Here is a 19186-nt window from a genome sequence, read left to right as displayed (position 1 = left end):
TGGGATAGCCTTTGAGAGAAGAGACATTGCCAACATGAAACACTGTATTTAGTATTAGGATGAAAGGGATGTTTTGAAAACTATTTTTTTCAAAATAGAAAGGAAATAACTTTTGATTTGAGTTATGTTTGTTTGCTTTGTCTTGTCTACTCTTCCAAGTAAAACATGCAGTGCAGAACTTGCATTAGCAATGAAAGCTGTAGAGCAACTGCCATACAGGTACCTTTAACTCTGTCCGTATTACCAACAAATTATTTCCTTGGCTATTTGACCACCAAAAGAGGTGTAAAAAATTTCCAAGCCAATTCCCAAAATACTGTCCTGGCACTGTAGAATACACCTGTTCCCTACAGACACATAAGGCATTAAGCAGGTGGCACACAGGAGGATGGCACAAATTATGATAGCCCTTTCGGTGAGTTTTCCCATTGTACTTTTTCACTGTTTCTAACTGTAAATAAGAACTCATTATATCAGGCTGAGCAGGAGAAGACTGCATTTGCTCATCTCCTTCAGACTTTGCTGAAAAAGGTCTATACAAAATATTTAAATATAGGAACTTGAAGTAAGTAACTTGAAGCGATTTTTCAGCTAGAATTCTAGCTGCTCAGCCAATTGTGTGCTATAGAATGGGAAAAAAACAACTTGTTTGGCAACTGTGAATGGGGATATAAATAACAGCAGGCATCCAAATTTGCAATATTCTTTTATGTTATAGTTTGTAATAAATTAAATTTTAGCAATAATTTCACAGTAAGGATGCAGCGTAACTCATCAAGGATTAATTCTGGTTTCTGATTGTGTCCATGTCAAACAATACTCATTCAAAGCTCTAAGTGACTCAAATAATTGCCAAAATACAGTTTTCTGTTCATATTCGTAACCCCACTTCAAATTATTTTATGGATGCATCTTTAACTTCTAAGAGAAATTTTTGCTCTCTATTCACCTTTTAAGATTCTGAATATTGCAGAGGTAGTGGTTTGGAAGAATGTACAATGCCTTTCATAGAGTTTCATGAATCTTAAGAATAGAGATCTCTGAAAACAACTCTACTTCATTCTTTTTTCTTTCATCTTTCCTTTCTCTTACAACTTTGAGATTTTTGTGTTTTTTTCCACAGCTTGCTTACTCTGAAACATAGAATCAAAGATTATTATTACTAATAACAAAACTGTTATGGAAATGTCATTTTTACGATAAGGCAAATAACGGTTATGTAAGCATGTGTGTACCTTGGCCAACTAATTCATGTGCTGGATTGTATTATTACACTTACTGTTTGTTCTGTCAGTAGACTAACATATATCAGAACATTTAAGTACTGTGTCAATCTACCCAGCAAAGAATAAGCACAGTTCTGTTCCAAAACTATTTCTGAAACTCCAGATCATCTACCGCATCTCTGTGCCATTTAACCAGTAGGAATATGTTAAATGGGGCTATTAATGGCCAGTATTGATAATACTGGTGTGGTTAGAGATGAGGCCTCAGTAAGGGCATGCAGGGGGTCTGCCACAGTGGAAGATGGCTCAGGAAATCGCACTGTATCAACACACTAGCTATCACTTGGGACAAAACCACCTGTAGTACCTCTAAGTTTTACTGAAGCTGCCAGATGTGATCGCCAAAACAGAAAACAGACTTCAATATTAGTATGTACAGAAGCATGAAGCAAGCATTCAGAACAAACAAACAAAACCCTAAACCAAGCCAACAAACAAAAAGCCCCACAAATTTCAGAAACATACTACATTTGTGGAATAAACTGCATGCCACTTTTAGACTACAAGGATCTTGCTGGAAGGGAGACTGGCATGAGGAAATCACAGAAATACCCAGAGTAGCAAATTCAGTTTAAAGAAGCACAGTCCCACCATTTTCCCTATATTGCTGCATACATATGTGACTTTGGATAAACTTTATAGAAGTCCAGGAGTGAGTTCAAAGACAAGGAAGTACCGGTAATTCAGGTTAATTGTACACTTACTGCATTCAGTGGAACAAATGGATATCATGACACCCAATAATAGAAGGGAAATCCTTAGAGTGCTACCAAAGAAGTTAATGACTTTTGCATGGGAACCTATCTGCTGTAAGTGGAAAACCCTGTCTCATAACAGATCAAATGGTCCCGATTTTGCTGAGCTACTTTAATTAAGTCTAAACCCTTGAAACTTCTCCATTCTTCATACAACACCCAGCCTTACCCATCTCTCCTGAAGCAGTTTTAAAGCCAGTGACACAAACGTGCCTAACTAATGTATCAAATTCTATACTTCATTACTATTTGCTCATTGTTCTACTCTCTGAAGTAACTCGGCTATTAATATTCCTCCAGACAGTGCAGATTTTCAAGTTAAAAGCTTGTCTCATAACCCATGTATTAAAAGTTATTTGTGAAGATGAAATTACGCATATTTTAACTGAGGCAAGCAGTTTGAGAATGGAACTCCATTTTGAATTGAAAAAGGAAAAAAACAAGTGATTCTTCCGTGCTGTTACAACGGGGCATATCCCACACCTATTTTTTGAAATTCTGAAATGTTTGTCTTAATTGCAGATAACCTGTTTTTTGTAGCATTTTCCCACTTACTAATTTTGCCTGACACCTGCTTTTCGCCATCTGAGGAAGGCTTATTTTGGTATCACCTAGCAACCAGTTTCATGGTGTCAAGGAAAAGCAAAGGCTGAACAGGCAGTGTTCAGTCTGGGGAGCTCCCACACGTAAGCTTCTGAGCTGGCTGCTGAAGTAACCCTGCAGTAGGTCTGGTGTCTGCACTCAGATCAAGGAGGACAGAGCTGCCCACACAAGTCTGGCTGGCTTTGCAGCCTTCTATTCTTATATACATACTAACATCCCTCAAAATACCATCTTCTCTCTCTGCTCCCTGACACAGTGTTTGTCACTGGAACACCAGCCGAGAATAAAGCAAGGGATATCCTGCATGTTTTGAGATACCAGAGCCAAAATCTTCTACACTACAATTTCAAGAGGGACCAGGTAAGAGATTTTTACCTTTAAGTCTTGAATTCAAGTCACATGGTAGATTTACTTTAGCTGTTCTATGATTCTCTCAGTTTGGTTTTTTTTTTTTCCTGTGTGGGAAGAATGACCAAAAATAGAAGATAAAAGTGGGGAACAAAACCACAACTCCTTAAAGCAAACTAAATTGTCTGTTTGGTTTAATAAAAATTACTATCCTTTTGGCAAAACTGTTAACTAGACTTTATATAAACTGCCACAGCATTAGCAATAGTAATTATACTAAAATAATTATGACTTCAAACAGTTAAAAAGCTTGGTCATAGAATTTCATGGAACATCACATTGCATAAGATTCATATGGATGAATGTTTTTTATATAAACATTTATTCTCTAAAGAATATTTTAAAAGCTATTCAGAAAGGTTGTCTAATAGTTTTGTTGGAATATTTTGGTTTTCTTTTTTTTAAAGCAACAAAAAATACATTATACATACTCAGTGCCATGGTCTAGTAGTAACCATGGCAGTAGTGGATCAAGGGTTGGACTTGATCTGAGAGGTCCTTTCCAACCCAGCTGATTCTATAATTCTTAAAAACCATATGCATTTCCTGAACACTGCAGCCACAGGATCTTTTTAAACTATTCTAACTGTGGAGCAACTGATTATCAGACTTCTGTCCCTGAATTAGGGACAAAATCTATAAAGTTACTTTTTAAACTTACATTTTTAAATTAGGTAATTTAGTTAAATTAGTTTTTATTCCCAGTTCTTGTAAGTCTACTCACAAACTTAATGTTAATTTTTTTTTAATAACTTCCTATATTTCTGAATCTCAGGAATATACCAGGTATTGCAGCAGCCTCATCACAGTTGAACACAGTGACAGATACAGTCCTCCTTACTGCTATTAAAGGACTTCTAGTTTATTCAATCTGCATAAATCATAAACAACTTACTTAAATATACTTCTGTACCCATCTGTGAGAACCTTAAATAAATTGTATACATTTGTCCATTCTCCTTGAAGTTGCTCCTACTTGCTACTGGAAGCTGTTGCTTATTGGCCTAGTTTTTATTCCATAAAATATATATACATTTTTCTCCAAAGACAAGCGAACCAGACCTTATCACGTGAATAAATGTTGCAAACTTTGTGCTTTAAATACATACAAATGAGCAGCCATTAGGGATGTCTTGCAAATAATTAATTTCCTATATATTCTTCTATTTTCTGTATGTAGTCTATAGGTAGACTATACAAAGGTAAGTATATATGCTGACCTATTACAGATCTCTTAGCCTGCATTTTCTCAGTATCTGCATGTGCATGCAGTATCTGCATGGTGGGTCAATGACATAAAAAAATCACGTTGAGAAACTAGAACACTGATTTTCAAGGAATCCAGAGTCCCAGAAAAAACTCTTAGGCTCCAGAGGCCTTATGCCTCAATGACTGCCAGCCCAGGCCATACTTTGAAGTATGATAAGCACAGAAGCTTCACATTTTAAATGGAAACCCCCAGTGTCATGGCTTGGAGACAAATTAGCTTAATGAAACTATTTGAGAAGGCAGCATACTAGCAGTGAAAAGAATATATCACTCTGCTATTATAATCATCACAGAATCCTTACAAAAATGTTTTTCATGTCCACAGAAAAAAAAATCCTCCCATACTTCCAATTTCATCTTTAACTCCTCTTTTCTAATCTGGCAAATGAATGTAGTGATCATTCAGACTGGGCCTTAATACAGCTTACCTCAGAATAGATAAAAATTAACTTAAAAATGTCTGGAAGGTTTGCTCTCCTACTAGAAGTTTCCATACCAGCAATAAAGGAAAACAGGTCAGCTCTCTGTACAAGGAAACAAAACATCAGAACATTAAAACACAGCTGTACAAAATCATCTAATAAAAAAATGCCCATAGGCATATGAGGAGAGAGCAGATAGCAAAAAATTTTTTTTACATTTAAAATAAGTCTGACCAATTACATAGCCTGCACTGGTACATAGGCAGGTAATGAAATCAGGAAGCAAAAAAAACTGGTCATTATGTAATACTAATAACATAGTACTAGATATCCTGCAATACAGCAGACTACTGATTGCAAATATTTTAAAAACTACCAAATTACTAAAGTTTCTCTGCAGGCTGCTATGCTAAATGATTAACCATCACTTCTCTCTCCAAACACTGTGAGAATGTTATGATGCAGTGAATGCCCATGCAAGAATGCTCAATTTTGGTTTTTATTTCTGTCAACTATATTTATCTTTCTATACCCAACTTCTGTATGTAAACCCCTATTATTTCACTCTTCAGATAAATGCTAACGTTTTAAAAAGCCAGGCCTCACAATAAACACACAGTATCTCTTGTTTGCTGTAATTTATTTGTGAGTTATTCTCAAGCCATGTTACAAAACATTTTAATGTCTTGATAAGAAAATAAAATTTAAATAAAAATACATTCAAAAGTACATCAAAATACAAATTAAAACTAATGATAATTTACAATCCTAACAGAACTAATTACTGAATAACATAATCTTTCTAGACTAACCACAATGAAGGCAACATTTATTATTAATCATCCCACTTGTACCTAATTAAATTCTAGACCATCTACTGCATTTTAAAACATTATAATATGAGAATTGAAATCTTAATGGTCACAAATATTCAATGGCCTTTGTTCTTCTAGCAGATATTCCAGTACCAGAGCAAAAAAAACCCCAAAAGTGCGTATTTTAGAACAAATGTTGCAAGCGTACACAATTTAAGTTTTAAAACAGAAATTAAACTTTGAAAACAGGAAATGACTGCAAGGAACAGAGACTTTGCCTCAGGAATAATCTATATTCAGCAAAACCAAACTTCCGCCACTCAACCACATCCAACTTTGTTTAAAGGCAACTTTCTATTAATGGCAATTAATCTGACCCACTTTACCTTGGCAAAACACATTTCTTGACATTGTATTTCCTCTGCCACACCCCCCCATTTCAACTGTTGGCAAATAAAAGCCCCTTAGAATACATCAAACATGTAAAAAAGGAAAAGGCAAAAAAACAGCTGAGGTCATTATATGATTGTAATGCTGCAGACATTAGCACTGAATCCTGGATATTGTAAAATAGCTTGTCTGGTGTCAAACTAAATAGTTATTCTAACAACTTACATTCATTCCAACATAGATTTCAATCCTGTCTTGCCAGTTTGCTTCTATTACAGAAAGCTTCCCTAAAACAGTATAATAAACGTTTAGTAAATTTAAACAGCTTACAGTTTCAAGCATCATGGATTTATAATCTATTTTCAAGTTACATTCTTTATTAATTTGGCCAAATCATGATTGTAAAAAAACAAAAACCCCAAAACAAAGAAATCTCAACAAAAACAAGAACAAAACACCCCACAGCAAATGCTCCAAAAATAAATGTACCACATATAGTTATTATTGAAAACAATATTCCAAGAAGTACCATTGTATTTAATACTGATGAAGCAAAGTTGCCACCATAATACCTTTGCTTCTTTCTGGTTATACAGATATATAACCATAAACCTAACTCCTCAGATGAAGTGAGCAAAAATTAATCTTACTGAAGTCAAGACTGCCCGTTTAAAATTGTGTTAAGTGGCAAATATGAATCCATGTAACTATAGATATAAAAATATTCACTGAAGCATTGCTTAAAGACAACACAATGTTGATCATTCAACTGATCGTAACAAGCAGATACTACAAAGTATCTAAAAATAATCTGGGATAGTCCAGATATCTAAAGTGCTTTGAGTGATTAGAATAGGGATTATTTATTAGACTTGGAGTCAAAAGATGAGCTGGACCTAGTTATTACTTTTCAATAAAATAAAAAAGTGAAATAACACATGGGATGATGTAAATTGATCGCTACTTAACCACAATCTGTTCACATTTCCATTTTTCTGTCTGTAGGCAAACTTACTTTAAAAGAATGTTACTACCCTGCATTTCTTTTGAGTAAGAAAAAAAAATAAGTACCTTAAAAAAATTGTTAAGAAAAGAAATAGTGGTCTAATGTCACTCCTTATATTACTCTCCCCAAATGTAAACAAGAGGTACAACATACAGGTTCCCTGATTTCTTCTTCTTTAGTACTTAAAAACAACTAACACTGGTAACTGCTGACCAGATTATTTGCAGCATACTGCATGACTTTGTGAGACTTCAGCTGTAGATGAAGTCGTGACCACAATACAAGGAGAAATGTCAGATGAATTGTGTGTGAAGCTTCAGATCTTTTCCATGTCATAGTATCTTGGGATTTCTTATTCAAGATCCGTATCAGCAGGGCAGGCACTCATGGCAAACTCATGCAAGTTTGTAATGTATGTATTGAGAGAGGTAATCCAACCAACAAATGCTTTGTGGATTTTCTTCCATTAACAAGCTTATATATTCAGAAAGTTCTTTCCAATAAGACAACAGTGGCAGAATATTTAGATTTATTCACACCTGTTACTTTAAAAACCTGGAACTTCAAGTTCTTCAGCATAATGAGAATAAACCTTAATACCAGATTTCCAAGTAGATTTTTTTTCTATTAAATATTAAATAGATTGTCAACACAACTAGCATTTACGTTCATTCTTAAATACTTTGTAAAAATGCATATAATGAATTTAAAAAAACAAAACCAAAACAAAACCCCTGAAACACTCAAGAACGTTTCCAGTTTCTTTTTTCATCCAAGCATGCCAGTTTTTCTGGCTAGGAAACTTTTCCAACAATTGGATTTTCTCTGGAAAAAAAAAATATTATATTTAAATTTTTTTAAGGTTAACATTTGCTTCCTCATCATACAACTTTAATTTACTAAGAAAACCTATATATTTTGCCTAATTTCTACCACTACTTGTGAAATTTCATGATTTGTGGAAAACTGCATACTTTCACCTGATACCTACTAAATCCAAGTCAGTTTTTCTTAACAACTTAGGCCAAGTACTAAACTGGGCAAACCTAATTGGGGTTTGAGCATTCCTTTTTTTCTGGTGAATCAAACCTTGTCGATGCAAGGTAGAAAACAGGAAACTTGCCAGTGATGTTCCATAAATAACAGCCACGATTTAAGAGAACTGAAAGAATCTGCTCTGGAATAACAAAATTCTCCAAAGAATAGATTTATTTTGACTATACAAGAAATCATATTTATTATTGAGTATGGTGAATGACTTCCTTGTAGTGTAGTTTCCGCAGTGTAGTTTTTACAGGTTTTTTGGTTTTTGTTTGTTTGGGTTTTTTGTGAATATTTTTTCTGAATTAAAAATTGAAATGAAAAAAAAAAAAAAAAAGACAGGCATAAATTTTGACTGCACTTCAAAAGTAGGTTTGCAAGGAAACAACAGTCATTCACCTGCTTATGGCAATCTCAAACACCAGAAGACACAGATGTATCCCAAACACCAGAAAAATTTTTTGAATCTTCTAAAAACTGGTAAAAAGCTGCATTACTACAAATAAATGATTTACCATATTTTCTCCATGTCTACCTCTAGCTTATTTATCTCCATCTCAACAAGCCTGGTCTTGTTCTTTGATCATCACTGTTTTTTTTAAAGACACATTTATAAATGTCAAAATTACATAAGATACTTACTCACTACCATATTTAGCACTGGATGATCTCTTCTTTTGGTATTTTTCATGCGATTCATTCAGTTTTTCTACTATTTCTATTATCTGTTTAAGTGTGTGAAAAGTTGCTACAGAATCTTCAATTGTGAAGTTAGAATAATCATCTGGTTCTTTCCGGGGACCTTGATAGACTGCTATACTTCCGCAAGCCTCTACAAAATTTACCACAATTAATCAGAATTTTGATGATTAACAAATGGATACAACTCTTACATAAACGGTGATTCTGAAATGTAAAGTTACTCTAGTTCATATACAAAATAGGTTAAGATGAAAGCAGAAGGTAGTATCAACTATGTTTATTTATAGCTCTGTATCTTATTCACTGCTTGTTGTGTTCAGCATCTTGAGCACCTAGCTCTCTCCTGTTCACATTAACTGAAGACCAGTGCTTTCTTGCAACTCAGCCATGTTCAATAAAATTCACGCCATGAGCAGGAAAAAGTAAAAAACAGAAAAGCAAACTGCTATAGTTGCAGTCTCTGTTTAGACAGCTACAGATTACTCACAGATGCAAATTCAATTAGAACAATGTGTATGCCTGAGGTCTACTGATAAGAAATGACTGAAAAAATGTCAGATACCAGAGCACTAAGAAGACAAAAAAATATGATTTTTCTATATATACTATTTTCAGGCTAAGTGTTGTGAAAAACTGATGCTATAGGCCTATAGAGTCAGAGCTGAACAATATCATAATAAATCTTTTAAATTATTACGTGAGTACCTTCCAACTTCTGTAGTTTAGACATGTTGATAGTGAAAAGTGAGTAAATCCTTTCTGTCTCTCTGTCTCCATCAATTTCAATTTGAGTATCAGCAGGTACACCTCTAAAAGGTAACAACAAGAAACTAGTAGTCAATATAAATAATTCTTGAAAGGTATGGGACCTGTTGAGAAACCAAATACATGAATGAACATAGAGTATCATATGTATATTCAGAAACTTAACTTGTAGCATTTATACTGAATTCTAGAAAACTGAGGTCTTCAGTCAGCATTATGCAACTTATCCAGTTAGAGAATTTTTTTAAAAATATCAGAGCATTTTTCTGTTTTCAGAAATCAGCAGCTTAAAAAGAAGGCATGAATGCATTATAAGATGTCACTAATTTTCTTGATGTTTTCTAAGAATCTCTATTCAAAATGATTTAGCTGATTTTCTTCATACGCTGTGTTTAAAACCATGTGAGGTTAAAATAAAAAAGTGACCGTATGGAACAAGACAATGTCACTAGGGAAAGAGCCAGACTTCCAGGCTGAGCCCTCTTGCAGCAAGGTATTTCCATTGTGTCATATAGATGACCAAGATGTGTCAAATTTCTGCATTCATCTCATGTCATCTGAGTAAACGATAGCTGCTAAATCTATTATTCTGTGTGGAAAGAAATAAACATTCAATTATATATGATTTACATGCTGAATTGGTTATATTCATTCCATATGCTGGCTGGCAAGAGTAACAGACTTGCTAAAATCCAGTACTCCAGGCCTTATTTGTAAGGCATGGTTTTAGTAGCATAACTTGCTCAAATAAACAAGGAAAGCTTTACTTCCAGAGTTTCAAGTTGGTTAGTGTATCTTACATTATTTGTCCTACAAAACATAGGTATTTTCATGTGTGAAGCAACTTACGCAGTGCAACGAGCACAGCCCACAGTGTTCTCTATTGTAGCCTTGCAGCAAAGCCAATTCCCATTCAGAAAAGCAGAAGGATGGTAAAAACTGAGCCTCTTCTGGTTGCATCTTGTTACTCGGCAAAGAGCTTCTATCCACTCGCTAGCTTCTACACAGTTATTTGCTTGGATATAGAGTGGCTTTTCTCCATGTAGTACCTGAAACATCTGTAGAAGGAAGAAACATTACTCTGCTCATTAAGAAACAGAACAGTTCTTTCAGCAACTTGGAATATATTAAAAGATATTACAAAGCTCAGGGAAGTCAACATGAAATCCAGTGAAGACAAAGTGGGACAAGAGAGAAAAGATGACTTTTCACCTATTTCATTTTACTACAAGGCCTTATTTTGAAGAATACAGCCACAGCAGTTCCCTGTGTTCCATCTACACAACTTCCTCATCCCAAAAACAATCCTTAAAGATTTGGAACAAAAGGCACTTTTGTCCTCCTCATTCACATCTTTAAATGTGACCTCAGCCAAGATCCAAATCTCCAGGTTAAGTTCCACATTCAGATTATTTGGAAATAATGCATACAGGTTTTTATTCTGTATCCAAAAAAAAGATTTTTTGTTGATGTGTTTAGTATTAGTATTAGGGTCTTAGTAACACTGTAAGCTAATTAGAATCTTTTATTTAAAGAACACACTGATAATACAAACTATCTTCTGACTCACATTTTTTTTGTTGAAGGAGTTCTCATCGAGTTTCTCCACTGCAAGGATGTTTTTGATTGGAATAGTGAAAATTGGTTCTTTATCTGTAGAAAATTGCAAATATATGAGCAAAATGATTTTTAAAAAATTGTTTTATAGCCTCAGTGCACTGATTCTGTAGGTTAAGTTCTCAAATTGTGCATTTTTATTATGGAACAATTTGTGCATGAATTGGACAGAACCACGTGGTGATTAGGGCAAATGTAACTACAACAGATCAGATGGCTTTTACAATAAGAAAAAATCTATGCATTTTAAAAAGCACGAATCAGATACAAACCCTTAGTAAATACTGAAAAACTAAAAATAATTCTAAAATAAACAGTTTACCTTGCTGTTTGTGGTAGGTAAACTCTCGACTTGTTAGACAGAACCATCGCTTCTTAAAATTCTTTTTACCAATTCGAGTCCTTCCCTGAGCTCTTTTGTACATTTCTCTGTAAAGACAGAAATCAAATTAAATGCAGCCATTAGTTTTCTGAAGAGCTTTGAAAACCATTTAATGAGATAGCAAAAGCCTATTTCACTATTGTTCAAAATAGATCCTCAAGATTATCTTCCGGTATGGTGATTGTGTACAGGGTTCCATGCACAGGAAAGAATTTGAAATAAGTAGTTTTTCAGATCGAGAACTCCAGATTTTCCCCCAGGGGATTAGGGCGTATCCAACTACAACATCGTTTCTTTCCTGTCTCTTTTTGCATGTGAATGCACCTGACTACCTGGTTTAGAGACTGAATGTAAATAAATTGATGCTGCACATGACTCAATAGAAAGGGTGTTCAGTACACATTAAGTGTACTCACTGGCAACTATTTTCTTGAGCAACAGCCATCCATTTGTGGTACAGATTAGCTTCCAAATTGCTATAACTGAGCAATTGGTTACAACTGTCACCTTCATTTCTATTTTTTTTTCTATATTCTTTTCTTGCTGTAGATCTGCTTCTCAGATAAAAATATTTTTCCATATAAATGTTGTTTGAATAATTTCACTATCTATTCCTGATGAATATAAAAATATATTAATTTCTTAGAAAGATTGATTTTCACCTCCAGTGTTATAAATACATTACTCCATTCAGCATTACAGAGTAATTTTTCTCCCTACTTTAAAGGCAGAACATTTAACTACCTGGGCTTTCACAGCAAGCAAAGTAATTCTAAATTAAATTAAGTCCTTTTAAAACACACTTTCACAATCCTGAATAAGTCACAGCAGAACATACACTGAGTTGTAACAGGAAGTCAGACAGGCTTTGATAGGTTTTAAGATGCCTTTAATTATTTTTCCCAAAGTATTTAGAAGATGAGTTACAAAAATTTACAGCTGTTGGTTTAAACTATTCCTGCAAACTAACAAAGAATTATCACAAATCACAAATAGAATTATTTCTACAGTATACCAAACGTATCAATGAGCATTCATTTGACTTTGGCATTTATGAGAAAACAGTGAATTCTGGTTTGCATGAACAGATTATAGTTGTATTTACCCTTCTTTTAGATGTACCGGTTCGCTCAGACCACTGGGCTCTTTACTTTCAGTAGAAGAAACATCATCTAGGAACTTGAGAAAAATTACACAAGGAGTACAAACTAATCAGAAACACAGCACTAACAAAAGCTATTCTGAAGATAATAGATGTACAGTTTCTCTCAGAACAAAACAACTACTTTATGGAACAAATGAAATTAAAACGTATTACAGAGACTTGGAAGGCCCATAAACCACATGAAATTTCTTTAATTAGTTTCTGAACAGCAGGCCTAATAGAGCTTGTTTCAATGAACTTATACTTCAAAAAATAAATTAGTTTGGTCCACTATGTACAGCTGTTCCATTATGTAGATATTTAGTTTTTTGGGATTTTTTTTAAATATCTGAAATGGTCTGCACTTTTTCTTGTTTTTCTCTAGTAGAAAAGTTAACAGTAACACAGTGTTCTAATAGAATTAAGACTGATTAGATATATCAACCATTAAAAAAAAATAATTGAAAGGTACCTTTTTAACAGATTCAGTAAATTTTTCTTCTTGAAATGTTTTGAAAAACTCACACATAAACGTCTCCTTGAAACTTGACTGAAAGACAAGGTACATTGACATAAATAATCTTTCAAAGAATACTGCCTATGAAATAAGAAAGAATTTTAGTAGCCTTACAAGTTTGCTTTTGGTCAAACTTCCCCAGCTCCCCAAAGTCTGGATGGCTTTTGATATAAGAGTTAATGTTCTACAAGTCTGTGCATCCTATAACAAAGAAACAAAATTCAGAAGTAATTTCTTTTTCCCCCCACAATTCCAGGCAAAATTTTGATTGAAAACTGGAAGTATCAGAAAAAATACCATTTATACAATGTACTACATCTGACACATCTTACTTTCTTTTCTTCTTCACCCAGAGAAATGTGTACGCAGTGTTGTCCTCTATTAGTAGTCATGCTTTATGAAAATATATTTTTTAAAAGCTTGTGCACAGTGCTTTGTATTTTAGTCATTAGCACTAGAATTTAATATTTTTTCCTCTTACAGCACGAGCCCCTGAAATCCTGTAATTGTTACTACACGTCTAACGCTTCTAACAAAAACTTAACACTATACATAACGAACCACTGCTGGAGAAATGGTAGAAGCTTTCTTAACACAATGTGAACTTAAAACTTGATATTTTAAGGTTTTTCCCTAATTTCTTTGTTACCTCACTGCTTGCAGTTTAGTACAGGTTACAAACCCTTTAGATTGTCAGACCCTCAAGTAATAAAATCCTGTAATATCTGAACCAGATAATGTCATATGAATGTATTTGAGCAAGTATATCTTTTTCTTTTGAAAGCAACACAAACTAAAGCAGATTTTAAAGGTAATAAATATAGCTCCCAGAGTGTAAGTTTTCATACCTATTTTGTATCTTAAGTGAATGTAGTACTTTATATGGAAGCTTTTTGTGTGTGTGTGCTATATACTCAGTAATTTGAAAACAAAATGGGAGATTTGGCAACCTATTGCAAGTAAGGAAATCCACAATGAATACACATTAATTACATAATTGTACAACATCTGTTTTGGCTACAAATGGAGAAGTTTGACTTAAAAGTGTCATCTCGATATTTAATTTCCACAGTGGAAGAAACCAATAGAGTTTAGACATATGCCTTAAAGAACTCTCACTCATGTCACAATTCTAAGAAAGAAGAACACTCTCCAAATAGGCACAGAATCAGTATCAATAGCTCTTCTACATCATTTGAGAACACCTCATAAAGACTGAGAAAATTTATGCTTAAAAAGAACTACAAATGTCTTAGTTCTTTTGGTGAGGCCTAAAACAGAAAACTCAAGCTAGACAGATTTAGTACTCTTATTCCCCAGTTACAGACCCACTGAAAGTAACTTATGCCTTCCCAGATAAACAGATCTGAAGGTTATGAATAAAAACGGAACAAAGCTTTACGGAACTTACTGGATGGTGAGTTCGTAAATGAAAAGTATGAGGTGAGACTACGGCTACAGCAAAGAAACGAAGAAACACAAAGCTGCTCACTGCAGAATACTGTACATGAGGGTCATCTGCAGAGAAAAACCATGAAATGTAACATGCACTGAACTTAACAGGAAATAATGAAGACAGTCAACATAAAAATCCTTCAGAAGGTAGCACCAGGAGGCATTTATATTTTAAAGGAGCATAGAAAAACAATGAAGGGCATGAAATGGAAAAGGTGATCATGGTAAGAAATCATGTTCTACTTATAATGGAGACCTTATTTCTCTGAAAAGTCTGTTCTCATAAAACTGGCTCATCAGCTCCACTGCTAGGAAGAATGAGCTTATTCGAAGAGTTGATTTGGTACACACCTTGCTCCAAAACAAAAAACATGGTAGCAGTTGCCTTTAATGACTGGAGCAATCAGGTTTATTCACCTGTAAAGCTGATCACTGATCAACTCAAGCACATTAATGCTGCCCAACAAATGGGGTCAACAGGTATAAAAACTTTAACTCCAGTTATGAGTTGCATCAGAAAATCAGGGTGTTACATAATTTTGATGCTGTAAATGAACTATTATTTAGTATTTTGGGTATATTTACACTTTCATACTGGGAAATACAGTGGAATCACATTCTTACTCTAATGACTATCTCAATATGATCTGATAAATTAGGTATTCTGAAAGGACTGTCTTAACTAGTGACAAATATCAATCATAGAAAGGCTCCAGATTATGAGAAGTATATTCTTTCTTTGTAGCTTATTGTATGACATTTCAAATTTTAATTAACTGAAGTATAAGTGTATTTCAAATCCACCATCCTATCCCTATAATAAAAAAAAAAAAAAAAAAAGTGAAAACAAAACTTTTCTAATGCTAGTCACATTACAAATACATTAAATAGTTTCCATTATCCTTCCTCCCCAAAACTACCTCCAAGTAGTAGGGCTGGGCACAAGTTACATATGTGCTAGTCATAGTTAACATAGTTGCAGTTCATGTAATTAAGATGTAAATACCGGATTTATTTTTCAGTTTACCTCTTCACCTTTTTAGAATCAAAAAACCAGATCAGCTCTCCCAACTTGTACATATCTTTCAACTACATCACTTCCTGGATTATTTGTTTTTTTCTTCTAGTGTCTCAGGTTTTCTTCTAGTGACTTATTTGCTGCTGCCTTGCACTGTTTCTGAACTGGTATGTTTTTGTATCAGAAAACAGACAATTCTTGCTGATTGACTTCAAGGCTTTACTATAACTTACAGTCTGACAGAAAAACAAATGCCTGATTGGCAATGTAAGAAGTTCAGGACAGAGCTCTGGAAAAGACAAGAATTCCACATACAGTAACTGCGGAAGGATTTCACTCTGAACATAAATCTAAAGTTTTCAGAGAACACTTACTTGGAAATCTTTTGGCAGCTAGATGCCTCAAAGAATAAAAAACATCACACATTAGGGTAGGACAACTTATACTTGACCGCACAATTTCACGGAATACTTTGTCTACATAATAGCGTAGATTTTCCTGCAATTACAAAAACAGGTATTTTAGACCATTATTATTTGCATTTTATGGCTTTTTCATGAACACAAACAGAAGATTAAAAATCTTTTTATCTTTCTTTTTTTTAAAACACTAACTATTCAACTATGCATTTTAGTACAGTGCAAATTTTAGAAGACTCATTTATATGGGATTACTAGTGTTAAAAGACAGTTTAATGATGTTCACTGACAGTAAAGTATGTAAGCAATGGATGGCAATACACAACTACCTACCAAAACCTGGTTTTGTAATTTGACAACAACATGTTACAAGGAAGGAATGCTTCCCATGCATACATAGTGAATGTTAATTTAGTTTGTTGCAGATGCTCTTGCCTTAAAAGTCATCCTCTGGTAACAGGCAAGCAGCAAACAAAGCTTCATTGGAAAGTATTAAAGAACTTCACAGTCTAGATGCTCTGAGTACAGATCATCAGGAAACACAGCACCCAACAAATTGGTAAGGAAAACTGTAAACCTCTGTTTCTCCCCCCATCCCATTTTCCCTTGGATTTTTCCTTTGCTGTTTTCATAAACAGGGGAAAAAATTTACTCTGGAATCAGAGAATTATTCTTCTGCTTAAAGTTACTCATTTTACATTATACAGGGTTCCTTTAAAAAAATGTTTATCAGATTTTGAGAAGGTTTCAAATAAGAAAAACAGATCAGGAAACTCACCATATTGATTTCAACATTGTCCCCTTCTCTTAATTTGATGGGATCTATTTCACAGGGTTTAGGAGACTCACATATCTGAAAAAAAACAAAACTATGGAAGTTCAATTTTTCAGACAGAAAGCATTGAAACACCTACTTCAAATCAGATTCTGCAAAAGTCTACATAGGTTCTAACAACCTGTAATAGGAGGCAATAATCATCCTCACATTTGTGTGCATTTTAACGTATTATGTAAACACGTAATTATGTAAAGCATCATGTGGGTAACATCTGCAATGATTTAGAGGCTGAAGCAACTGTCACTATTTATGTTCAAGAATCTGGAACATAAATGAAAAAAAGCAGCTCTTCCCCCCCAAATTTAACCAATTACTGCTCCATTTAACTGACTTTCCTCTAGAATTCCCCCAAGTGATAGGGAGCTGTAAGAAGAAAGAGAAGAAAGAGACAGGATACCACATGGGGCTAAATGTCCTGAAAGCAGTTTCAATAGCTCAACCTACCTCATCAATAACATGTTTCAAAGTAACCTTTAGGTAGTGCTTCCCCACTATTTTCATCATTTCATCTACACACCGAGTTGCTAATGAATTGCCTCTGAAGACTGTGTTTGCTTCTCTGTAAGACAATAATCAATTTTTACTTAACCAGAAAAAAGTAAGGTCAGTTGCAAAATCCGATTAGTACTTCATCTTACTATTGAATATTAATTTTTCAAAAACAACATCATATCTTTCAGTCAGGAATTCAAGAACCTTGATATCCAGCTTGCAACGGCACTCAGGAACAGAAATAAAATATGAGTATTATTAGTCATTACCAAAATTGGGAACATAAATATAATCATAAGGAAAAGCCTAAGAAATATCAGACAAAGGAAATTATAATTCAGTGCTGAATGTGATAAAGAAGTTGTACCTCAGTGATAGACAATTCTTCCTCCAATCAGTCCTGGTGAAAAAAAAATCTTAGGACTACAATAAATAACATAACAGCTACACTACACTGATAAATTCAGACACTTTAACCAAACCATGTTTAATCTTGGGTTATGCTTCTTATTCACTAAGGTTATTGAAGGACACTGAGAGGCAGCTGTGCAAAATAGATCCTTATAATCTCAGAATCTTTCTTTGTTACAGGTCAATTATAACAAAGGAATGTGTGTACTACCCTGCAGTTCAGAAAATTATTCCCTGTGAGTTGCCTTTTTCTACAGTTAAATTGTCTCACCTTAAATCTGGGAAAACTCATATCTGAAATGAACCCTCCTGTGGTGACAAAATTCTTTCCACATCTCTACAGGCCAAGATTTGGCACCTCAGTGGCCAGTACTCAGGTCTACTTCATTCTCTTGTAATCACAGTGCTGTAAATTCAGAGGCCATAAAAAACTCCTGTGCGTGCTACTTGCAAAGCATGCAGGAAAACAACTACTTACTACGAGGGCATCTTTCAGTGAAAAGTACCCCTCATTTAAAAGAAACAGGGTAAGGGGCTCAGCAATTTAAAAAATGTGAAGGACCAACTAAACATCTAGTAAAATTTGATAAGTGGCCAAATCAGGACATGTAAAAATTAAAACTATGGGCTCTTGAACACAGCTCTAGATTGTCAGCTCAGCATGTTTAGCTGTCTATTAGCTCCAAGAAAATTTTACAGAATTTAATCAAATTGCACACAATGATTAATTCTGACTTCCAGCTTCAATGTGATTTTAATGGATGTTTATATAAACGTGCATCAAAAAATTTAATCAGTTTTACACAATAAGATAAAGAAATGTGGCATGCTTGCTTATCAATGTCTTCTCATGAAGCCCTTTGAAACTAAGAATAATTTACAAAGGCATGACATCACTGAACATGAAATACATACTGAGTGTCCTTCAGATCTAGCTCTGCCACTGCAGCAACAAAAGGAACTAGCTTATGGTGGTGTAGCAATAATCGCACAAGAGGCAGCACAGCATCGTACTTGTCTCGACAAACTTCACTCAATATGTAGGCAGCAGATGCAGAAATCGGCTGTGAGAAAGCAGAATATGAAATCATCAGTGAAGTAGTTCAATACTCTTCATGTCTTTGGCAAAGTACAGATCAAATATAAAGAGACTATAGACACAGCTTTACAAAAGAGTGTCAACATTTGCTGTATAACATGCAAATCAGAAGTTTCCATTCTACAGAAATAGTTTATTGAAAATCAGTCTGATCTACTCTATACTAGACATTTAAGAACAAAATTCACCATCTACTCAGCCTACTTATTCTCCCTGAAGGATTACAGTATGGTTTTGTCACAATCCAAGGTATTAAGAAACTGTTTTACTATAACATCATTCAGCTTTATGGAACTTCAAAAACTGTAGGAGTGATTAAAATACAGTTCTCA

At 34.3% G+C, this 19186-nt stretch overlaps 1 protein-coding gene and 1 long non-coding RNA gene across 9 annotated transcripts in view; both read right to left on the bottom strand.

The window, feature by feature from the left end:
• Window positions 1-702: 702 nt before the first annotated feature.
• LOC139799783 (uncharacterized) lies at window positions 703-4870 on the bottom strand. Its single transcript, XR_011727467.1, has 2 exons — window positions 3020-4870; window positions 703-1133 (listed from the first exon to the last, which is right to left on the bottom strand). It is a non-coding gene; the product is annotated as an uncharacterized lncRNA (long non-coding RNA).
• Window positions 4871-5366: 496 nt separating this feature from the next.
• RASA2 (RAS p21 protein activator 2) overlaps window positions 5367-19186 on the bottom strand; it is a 48512-nt gene continuing 34692 nt past the window's right edge. For 6 of the 8 annotated variants that reach the window (XM_071752128.1, XM_071752124.1, XM_071752130.1 and 3 more), the window contains 14 exons: window positions 18671-18819; window positions 17297-17411; window positions 16793-16867; window positions 15970-16093; window positions 14534-14640; window positions 13237-13323; window positions 13078-13155; window positions 12567-12640; window positions 11402-11508; window positions 11033-11115; window positions 10312-10520; window positions 9403-9506; window positions 8638-8827; window positions 5367-7779 (listed from right to left, as the gene is read on the bottom strand). In XM_071752128.1, the coding sequence (XP_071608229.1) occupies window positions 7749-7779; window positions 8638-8827; window positions 9403-9506; window positions 10312-10520; window positions 11033-11115; window positions 11402-11508; window positions 12567-12640; window positions 13078-13155; window positions 13237-13323; window positions 14534-14640; window positions 15970-16093; window positions 16793-16867; window positions 17297-17411; window positions 18671-18819 (1533 nt within the window). In that variant the 3' untranslated portion in view covers window positions 5367-7748. Of the gene's footprint in view, window positions 7780-8637; window positions 8828-9402; window positions 9507-10311; window positions 10521-11032; window positions 11116-11401; window positions 11509-12566; window positions 12641-13077; window positions 13204-13236; window positions 13324-14533; window positions 14641-15969; window positions 16094-16792; window positions 16868-17296; window positions 17412-18670; window positions 18820-19186 lie in introns of all 8 variants that reach the window. The other 2 variants (XM_071752126.1, XM_071752127.1) reach the window with 2 other exon arrangements.

This window comes from Heliangelus exortis, chromosome 9 (genome assembly GCF_036169615.1).
Source record: "Heliangelus exortis chromosome 9, bHelExo1.hap1, whole genome shotgun sequence".
NCBI lineage: Eukaryota > Metazoa > Chordata > Aves > Apodiformes > Trochilidae > Heliangelus > Heliangelus exortis.
This window is presented reverse-complemented; position numbering and strand designations above follow the sequence as displayed.